Source organism: Eupeodes corollae, unplaced genomic scaffold (genome assembly GCF_945859685.1).
Source record: "Eupeodes corollae unplaced genomic scaffold, idEupCoro1.1 scaffold_887, whole genome shotgun sequence".
NCBI lineage: Eukaryota > Metazoa > Arthropoda > Insecta > Diptera > Syrphidae > Eupeodes > Eupeodes corollae.
This window is the reverse complement of record NW_026605356.1, coordinates 1-10,494: the sequence shown is the minus strand read 5'-3', so window position 1 is coordinate 10,494 and position 10,494 is coordinate 1. Positions and strand designations below refer to the sequence as shown.

General features: G+C 39.9%; 1 protein-coding gene across 1 annotated transcript; it reads right to left on the bottom strand.

The window, feature by feature from the left end:
- Positions 1 to 1,489: 1,489 nt before the first annotated feature.
- On the bottom strand, positions 1,490 to 2,296 carry LOC129953496 (trypsin-4-like). The gene has a single exon (XM_056066739.1). It carries the CDS (start codon positions 2,281 to 2,283, stop codon positions 1,522 to 1,524), a length of 762 nt encoding a protein of 253 aa, XP_055922714.1. The 5' UTR covers positions 2,284 to 2,296; the 3' UTR covers positions 1,490 to 1,521.
- Positions 2,297 to 10,494: the final 8,198 nt, after the last annotated feature.

The window sequence follows — 10,494 nt, the reverse complement described above, 5'->3', positions numbered from 1 at the left end:
TGAGAGTAGGAGTTGATAGAGAGAGGTGGGTTTTGAGAAAAACCTGTGGATGCTTGTGTCCTCTTGAATGCACATCTCTACCATTTGAAGTTGCCTTAATTGGAAATCAATTTTTTGGCAGCTGGCCACTCAGATGCTAGAAACTGGCCTTACTTAAAAAGTCCCTTATGTCCCTGCCCATTTTTCTTCTGTCTTCTACTGTCATTTTGTGGAGTTCAAACATTTTAAACATAAAGACGCCATTAACAAAAATGGAAAAATGGCATTCTGCAAATAATTGATTTTGACGTTTCTGATCAAAAATATTAATGATTTGCTTAATTGTTTAAAAAGCTTATTTAGACAAATTTTAATTTGATATTTGTTTAGTTGATAAACGATACTTACTGAATAATTGAACTAGAGTAAAATAAAAGCAATATGCAACTAAGCGGGAACTACTGTTCCTATAGGTTCATGAAAATAAACATTTTTTAAAAATATTATTTTCGTTCGTTTGCAATATTTTCTCAGTAATTATTAAAATGAAAAGCTAATTATAAATAAATAATGAACTAAGCCAATACATATTGAGAAAAAACAATGATATCGTAACAAAAAACAACACTCAAACACCTTTTCATGCGATTGAAATAAATTACTTAAAATGTTTAATGAATTATTATTTCTGTATGTGTACATAGGATGTCATGTGTGTAAAGTTTGACTTACACACATGCAGATATTTAATTTATTTTATTAATTTTCTTCTTTTTTTCATGAAAATCCTACCACTAATTTAACAAGTTACGTTTGATTGGTGAAGTAATTTTATTAACAAGTTTCTCTTTGATCTGGATTAAGTATTTAATCAACAAATTAAAGAGACAATAAAAAAAAAAATAGCAACCCCAACGATGACTTTATACAAAATTAATGGATTCAGTGAATTATAATCAAGCAGAATTTTATTATTCTACCGGAACCCACCGGAATTATGTCAATTCAGTTCAGTTTATTATCATCATCATCATCTTCAACACCAACTTCATCATCATCTTCATCGTCATGGTAATTATGTTGTGCTTCCATAATTTAAAATACATTTCTGATTGTGTTTGGATTTAATTTGGGAGTAATTTTTATTGTTGTTGTTTTAATTGTCTGACACTTAATCTGAAAAATTCAGCGGTCAGTTGGTCGTCTGTCAAATTAAAATGGATTAAGAGACATCCTGATCCCTTCAGCAATTCATTATCCAATATCCATTAATTTTGAGAAAACTGATTGATGGATAATGTCTAACCCTTGATGTGGAATTCGGAGCTAAAGGCAACAGTTCTCCCGAAAATTGGTCACACATGACATATTAAACCAATCCACTGCAGAAGAACATTTAAATGGCGCCCAACAATGCCACTTATTTCCATTGTTTAATTTGCATATACATACATTTACACAACCCAAATGTCAAAACCAACTGTCAAAATAAAAGCTATTCAAGTTTAAAAATTAAATCAATGTCTTTTATTTCACAAAAAACTACAAATTCTTCCTTATAAACGGCAGGATACCCGGAATAGATGTATACACTCCGGGTTTTCCCTCTTTAGCGCATCCATCGCCCCATGAACTGATACCAATCATCTCCCGCCTGCTCTTTGCCAACAATCCGCCTCCAGAATCACCCTGACAATTATCTTTATTCCTCGCCGCTGCACACATTTGGTTCTCATCATTTCGGAAATTCCGATAGGCAAGTTGACAAACCCGCCGATTCACAACTCGAAGGGTAACAGCTCGTAAGCATTTCTTCCCCAAATCCGTGGTATCGGCATACTCTTGGTGGACACCCCATCCACAGATTAAAGCTTCGGCGTTATCAGGTGATCTGCGTGTCGCCAATTTAGCTGCCTGACTTGATCGTGTGAATTTGATTGGTGGAGTGATTTTCAGTAAGGAAGCATCATTTTCATAATAATCTGCATAGAAGTCTGGATGTTGGATGATTTGTGTGACTTGATGTTTAATTCCATAGTCAGCATAGCTTGAGCCATGACGAATGCTGAGGGATTCTGCAGTCTGTCCATCGGTACAGTGTCCAGCGGTTAGGATGGTATCATTCGATATGATGGTCCCTCCACAAATGTGACTATCGGAAAATCGAACCGAAACTTGATATGGACACATACTGATGTTGATTTCCTTGCCACCAACAATTCTTCCTTCAAGTGGAACATTGGAACAATTGATTAACTCAAATAAAAGGACAAAATACACTCCAAGTGTTAGAAAAGCCTCCATTCCGTATGATGGAATAAATTAGAAGTGACTAAAAGTGTCAAAAGCATATTTCATTTTTTTGTTCAGCGTCTGATAAGAGAATTTTGGGGGCTACCGTTTTGAACTTGTCTTTCTTATCTTTAAGATAAATAAATTTGAATAATATTAAATCCGCACAAGTGCCTATTTGTTTATTTATTTTTATCGTGATAAGGTTAAGCAATATTGTTTAAGACTCTTAATATAGAATTTAAATTTTAATGTGAAAATACTAGCATCAAGGTTTGTTTAAAAACAGTAAACTTCTGTAAATTAAAGTTTCCTCCAAACAAAACTTTTAGACATCTGTTTAATGTGAGCCCTAGACAGAAATATGCTCAGCTCGAGTAAACCTCAAAGACAATGAGACATTAATAAGCTTAAAATTTCTTCTGAGTGTTTTTTTAAAAGCTATCCATGTCGAGATTTTCGATATTAATATGCGCCTTAACAAAGCCCAACAAAAAAACGGTCTTAAGAAAATGGCCTAGCGTAAAACACACTTTTCACCGAACTTGTCTCTCAATTGATCTATTGATACATGTGCCTGGTCGCATGTGGCAACGTCTAGTTGAATCCACATTTCTATTTTGCGCACGGTTGTTAAACGGTATCGGTAACAGTGACGTTGCGATTTGAATTTTCAGAAATTCGACTCTTTGATTCCGAAAGCCAATAACCCGCTCTAACAGTGCAGTGCTACAGAGACATTTTTTTCTGGATTTCTTGACTTGAAATTCATTTAATCAGAGGAAGGGGGGGCACACGCTTAACATATAGACGAGTTTTTAATCACCGTGCTTAAAAGCATTGTTTAATGTTCTGTAAAGGAGGCTACAAAAAATTAAGTAACATAATGTGTAGATTTTTTTTTTTAGATAAAATTAGATTTTTTATTGGTTCAGAGCCCAGGCCTGTAAGGAGCGGTTTTATCCGGCTCCCCATCCTTGGAGTAATACTTAGGATCTGGCCCTCCAGGTTAGAGGTTGTGCGTCGGGGTGACTTCCTGGCCACGTAAAAGCTTTCATAGTTGCGAAGCACCAACAAGCCTCGGATACGGACGGCCGCTAAACAGACCACGTGCGGCCGAAAAATTAGCGGAGGCCCTAGAACGATATAAAGCAGATATCACCGCCATCCAGGAAATACGATGGGATGGGCCGGGCAAAAAGAGGATGAAAAACTGCGATATTTACTATGGCGACTGCTACCACGAAAACCAACAGCGCTTATTTGGATGCGGATTCGTCATTGGAGCCAGACTTAGGCAAGAAGTCTTGAGCTATAGGTGCATCAATGAGCGCCTCATGACCATACGCATCAAGGCTGAATTCAGCAACATTAGCCTGATATGCGCGCACGCCCCCACAGAAGAGAAAGACGACAACACCAAAGATATGTTCTTCGAGCTCTTAGACAAAACATATGAGCAGTGCCCTAGCTACGATATTAAAATAGTCCTGGGCGATTTTAATGCAAAACTAAGAAGGGAAGACATTTTAGGTGAAATAATCGGGAAGAAGAGCCTGCACGACAACACTTCTGAAAACGGATTCAGGCTCATAGATTTTGCTGCGGGGCGAAAAGTCATGGTAGCCAATACGCGTTTCCCACACCTCAACATCCACAAAGGAACTTGGACTTCTCCAGATCAATCTACCGTCAACCAGATTGACCATATTGCGATCGACGCCAGACACGCTTCCAGCATTATGGATGTACGAACTTTTCGAGGAGCTAACATCGACTCGGACCACTACCTCGTTGTAGCCAAGGTAGTAGTTCGGATTTCCAGACCCAAGGCAAAACAGGGAGGTGCTGGGAGAAGATACAACGTCGAACGGCTACAATCGCCAGAGATCACCAAATCCTTTTCCGACCGAGTTACAAGCAACCACTCTCGAAGTTCTCTGCCGCCAACACAATGTATCGAAAACCAGTGGCAACATTGCCAAGATGCAATTGCCGCCTCTGATGTGCTGGGTTTCAAGAAGCCACCAACAAGGAACCCCTGGTTTGACGAGGAATGTCGGCAGGCAAATGCAGCCAAACAACAGGCACGCAAAGCGGCACTTCATAAAAGGACGAGAGCTGCTCGTGAGCTCTATGAGCAGAAGAGGCGAGAGGAACGCCGACTTCTCAGAAGGAAAAAGAGAGGGCATGAGAAGCGTGCGGTCAAAGATGTTGAGAAGTTTAAAAGCAGGAATGAAGTTCGAAAGTTTGAACAGGTGAAACGAAATTCACAGGTACATAAACCTCGAATCGAAGGTTGCAAAGATGAAAGTGGAAGCATCATAGTGGAACAGCAGACAATGCTGAGGATATGGAAGGACCACTTCTGCAGACTGTATAACGGCGACGACGAACTGAATTCCGCTGTCAAACAGGATGATCCATTCAATATAGACGACGAAAGCCAACAATCCCGTCCTCCCGACTTAGACGAAGTAAAGATTGCCATATCTAAGCTGAAGTCTAATAAAGCCTCTGGAGCGGATGGCATGAATGCCGAGCTCTTTAAAGCAGCTGGAGATAAGTTGGTTAGGAGCATGTACCAACTTATCTGTAAGATATGTTCGGAAGAAAACATGCCAGATGAATAGAACCTCAGTATTGTTTGCCCGATCCTGAAAAAAGGAGACCCTCTAAACTGCACCAACTATAGAGGAATAAGTCTACTTAACATCTACATGGACGAGCTGTATAGAGCCATGTCTAGTTTTGGCATCCCTGCCAAGCTCGTCCGTTTGTGCAGGATGACCATGGAGAATTCACGCTGCTCCATAAAGGTTGGATAACAACTTAACAGAACTTTTCGATGTCAAAAAAGGTTTTAGACAAGGTGATGTGCTGTCATGTGGTTTTTTTAACATCGTGCTTGAAAGAATGGTGCAGATCTCACACGTCAACACTAGAGGCACTATCTTTCAAAAGTCTGTCCAATTACTGACATATGCTGATGACATTGACATAATAGGAAGAACTCAGCGTGATGTCAATGGGACTTTTGTGAGTATTGAAGCAAAGGCGGCAAAAATGGGTTTAATGGTTAATGACGGCAAAACAAAGTACATGCTGTCGTCAAGAAAGGACATACAACACCGACGTCTTGGCCAAAACGTCACCATCGATAGACGTAACTTGGGGGTAGTCAAGGACTTCGTCTACCTAGGCTCCGCTGTAAACGCAGAAAACAACACCAGCGCTGAGATCAAACGCAGAATAACTCTTGCTAACCGCTGTTTCTTTGGACTAAGAAAGCAATTGAGTGGTAAAGTCCTCTGTCGAGAAACCAAAGTGTTGCTATATAAGGCCCCCCCCGTCCTGCTATACGGTGCAGAAGCATGGACTATGACAAAAGTGGATCAAAGCACCTTGGGTCGCTTCGAGAGAAAAGTTCTTCGTGTGGTCTACGGTCCCGTATGCATCGAAGGGGAGTGGAGGAGAAGATGGAACGACGAACTGTACGGGCTGTACAGCGATGTAGACTTAGCCAGAAGAGTAAAAGTATAACGACTAAGATGGCTGGGTCACGTAGAGCGCATGGAAACCAATGCTCCGGCCCGGAAAGTCTTCGAATCCGCACCCTCAGGACAGTGCAGTAGAGGAAGACCGCGGATCAGGTGGCGCGCACAAGTCGAAGGTGACCCCACCCAACTTGGAGCGCGAAACTGGAGACATCTAGCTAGGGACCGAGCTAGATTTAGAAGTTTGTTGGGTGAGGACCTAGTTCACACAGGACTGTAGCGCCACCTTAAGTAAGTAAGTAAGATCAACTCTTGCCTTAAATTCTTGCTTCCAATCAGGAAATTAATGATTCTTATCAGGAAAATTTTGTTTCAATGACTGAAATTTCTAAGGAAAGTTTTGGTTTATATGATGAATCATCAATTATAGCTAAAACTGGCCTCGGAACCTAGAACTTTCGCTTCTCAGGCGTTATATTTAAAGATTGATGTGATTTTTTTTTCAAAATTGTTTCAATTGAAACTGCCAAATTTTTTAATTTAATTCTTTTGGCTGAACAGAATTCAGTCTTTCTAAAAGGTGGTAAAATTATTGATGACAATGGTAAATATAAGTCATACCTTAAGGTCAAATAATCTGTAACCAACCTTATTTGACATACATATCTCAGTTTAAAAGAATTTTTGTATCCAAATTCTTTTTACCTTTTCTACAGAAGATTTTAAGGAAAACATTCTTCAAAACACCCAAACCATTCATTAACATATTTATATATACTTTTTTTCAATATTTCCAAAGAAAGTTTCAGTGACTGGAAATTCTTTATTTTGATGTTTCATCCTCAAAAGTTATTGAAATAATGTACAAGTCACGCATAAAAATAAACACTCTTCTGTTCACATTGTAAAGAGTAAACGACATCAAACTCAATTTTCGACAGGTGTCAAACTTCTATTTTTAGATAGAATATGACTTATAAAGGTGAGTATAAACTTCAGCCCAAAACAAAAAAAAAAACAATGAGACTTATCGTCCTGATGATATTTAATAAAATTCGAACAAAACTAAAAGAAAAGTCCAAAGTGTAAATTTATCTTTCCGCTACTTATTGCTGAGAGCGCATCATCATATTATTGAGAGTAAGGATACGTGTTGGTTCCATATCGTAATCAACACAAGAAGTTGTAGTAAAGAATAAGGCAAATCATCATCATCGTCATCGTCCCTGTTCCAACCCTCACCATCACCAAGTCGATACCTTTTTACATATTTTATGTTGTACGAGGTGTACCTAGCTATGAAAACTTCAAGTGAAAGTTGGTAAGAAAGTTCTTTTATTTTGGTCTTTCAAAACAAGCTCAAGACAGAAGGAACTAGAAAAAGAAAAAATAAGGTGGCCAAAAAGGATCTTGTGTTCTTTTTTTTTTTTTTTTATTGTGATGTTCATCGTTGTCGTTCTCGTATCCTTCTTCCGGTGGCGTTCATCGGGTAAGAGTATCCTTTCCAATTCCCTATCCAAAAAGGTTTTGATATTCTACTGCTTTGAATGACTGAAAAGACGTGAACGACAACGATGAGATGATGCGAGGGCGAAGCCTAGAAGAACCTACTCAAAAACATATATCTGATGGGACTATTTTTTATACATAGTTAGGAAGATTATATATGTACATTGTATAAGTACATAGGTACCTACCTATAACGTGTATACTTAAACTCTTAGGGAGGCATGCCGCGTCATGAAATTGCGTTCTTCAATTTCAATTCATTCACGTGACATGAATAACTTTTGAATTTATATGCTAGGCCAGGATTCTAAATTCAAACTCGAATAATAGAGTCTAACACAATTTACACTCCAAGTCGCTGGATGAGGGTCAAAATATGAATAGGAGATTTTAAATGTTCCACGTGAAATAAAAAGTAATTTTCATAAACCTTATATTGGAAAACCTTATATTTCACTTGACGTTGTTGGCCGCCGTTGTTGTTGTTTATCTAATTTCATGTATCTGAAACAAGTTACAGGAAAATTTAGTGAGTAATTCATCAAAATCATCAAAAATGTTTACAAAAATCAAAAACCCAAAACTACTGAACCAATTTTCATGGAATTTGATGTGGAGATATTTTGATACCCGGGAATTTACATAGGCTACTTTTTACCCCGGGAAAATGACGCATTCCCATGGTACAATTCAGGTGGGCTGACAGATTTTACGCCTAAACTAATGAATAGATTTAAATGAAATTCGGTAAGGAGATCGTTTAGGACTTAAGAAAGGCCATGAGGCACAGAACAAACTTTTCATTTAAATTTATTGTTAGCTGAAATTCGGAAAAAACAATGGGGTTGCTTTAGCAGTAGCTTCCTCAAGAATAGAAGCTGCGCTGCTTAGTGGTGGAGGTACAGTGCTCTAAGTTCTGAAACTGCCGTTAAACCTAGCTCATGAAGAAACGCCAATATGTAATATCAGCAAAAGTAGTGACCGTGGAAGAATGTTTAAGCAGTGTTAATTGTTTGTTGGGGATGAATGTACAATGTCCCACAAAAAAGCAGTTGAAGCACTGCATTGACTTCTACCTGAGCGTCGAACTTGTCGAGTTGTAGAAGCTGAGTAAGGTCAATGATTCTCGGGAATTATTTCTCCAGAAGAGTCCTGAAACTAAAGGTTGCTCGCCCCTCGCCTTTCCAATCCTTACCACCTCCTACGTTGGCTTTGTGCTACTATGCTGGCTGATGGCTCCTTATTCCCCGACTCTATAGTGCATCACTGTCTGTCAATACCCTGTTTCCTTCCTGGGACGCTTATTGCTTAATTGATGTTCGTCTCTCCTTTTACAAAACATATCCCTCCCTTCAACTTCCCAATTGGGCTGGATCTAAGGTGTTATACGACCGTGCCGATGATCAGCCAGGCTGAGGGCCCAATTTCTAAAAATAGCTCAGTCGTTAACGGAGTATCCGGATACCAGGCGACCTCCGGATTAGCTAGCCTTATCTGTGTACGAATCTCTGCACAGATGGACCCCCCTTTTACTTCGCCTGCTCGTGGGAATCCAAATGTATAAACAAAAACAAAACCGAAGCAAAAACGTCAAACCGGTACCGGTACTCCAGCTACACCGGGCGGCATTTCGGCGGCAACGTCGGCTGTCGTTACTCCTGTGCCAAACACCGGAGAAGGGCTTGTGCCAAGTCACTGCCCATCTTCCGGTATGGTAAAGAATGTATCACTGACGAAAACGCTTTCTCAGGTCGGTAGAGGAAAGCTCGTGAATAATGATCTTTCCACTACCAAAGAGAGTAAACCCCTCCAGAATGCTCCTAGGAGCTATGCGATGAGGACCCTAAAATCCCCTGGTTCAACATTGGGGGATGGAAGTAATCCCATCGTTAGCAAGAGGCAGGAGTGGGCTTAATCCATTCTAGATAAAACTATTCGCTACGACTCCACGTCAAAACGTACTTAAAGAGCCTAAAAAGATCATAGTTGCGGTCCTTGATAGGAGCAATATGATGGCAAGATTACCTCTGACCGTTGGCAGATGGTGAAACTGGGGCTCTCGGCTGGCTTTCTCAAAGTCATGAGAGAGCATCCGGGTCCACCATCAGTAACAAGCGATTGGGCTTGGCATCAAGGTCGTTACAAACTCATCGTTTGTAACGATCAGAGGTCGCGCGATATCTATACGCTTGCTTCCGGCATGCTGGGCGAAGTCTGGCCAGGCGCAAAACTCGAGGTCTTTGCGAAGTTAGATATTTCTTGCAGGCCGAGAGCTCGCGCATGGATCCCGAAAGAACCCTCTTGTCCAGATGACATTAGTGCTATAATCAGGATCGGCAACCCGAACCTCCCTTGTCACGACTGGAAGATCGCGAAACTGGAGGAGCCAAGACGAAGAAGTAGAGGAAACAATCTCTCATCTCCTCTGCACTTGCCCTGCTTTTCACTCAGACGCAAACTTCATCTGGGGGACTACTATTTTGATAATCCCAGTGAACTAGCTAAAAAGGATATCAAATAACTTCTTCGCTTTATAAAAAGCTCAAAATGGTTCGACTAGTAAGAAGTAATTCTCTAGATTCATGTGGTATCACAATGGGCCTTTCGCTTGGCATAAGTGTGTGGATTTTAATTCCGCAGCCACGTTAACCTAACCTAACCTAACTACATTGTTCACTGAAAGATACAACTACAACCGGACTATCATGGGAAGGATGGTGGTTCTCTTAGCTGGCCATTTTAGACAGACATTTCCGGTAATTACTAGAGGTACACCGGCAGATGAAATAAACACATGTTACAAGGCATCTGTGTAATGGGTACACAATGATTCTCGAGCAGGTCATTATGCCGCTACTCTTCTAAAAAACGGCTCGATAACGTTGAGTCATGAATTCTGTCAAACTGTCTGTAGCACAGATGAATTAAAAAGTAATATTTATATAAATCTGGGCGGGGGTGATTGTGTGAGGAGGCAATTTTAGCTCCAACTAAAGAGATAGTTAGCCAGAAAAAGGAATAAATTATGTAGGACGTGGACACAGAACGAAAAAAGTCATCCTATTTACTATTTTGGTAGTCAATTTTAAGCCGATAACCGCGATAGTCAATATAGAACAATTTTCGGTTGTCAATTTTGGGATCCAAAATTGTTTTACAATTTGGTAGTCAATATGAAAACTGCGGTAGTCAATATGACAACTTCGATAGTCAATAT

Excerpts from the sequence above, each read along its gene's own strand:
- LOC129953496 (XM_056066739.1), bottom strand. The coding sequence starts at position 2,283 with ATGGAGGCTTTTCTAACACTTGGAGTGTATTTTGTCCTTTTATTTGAG.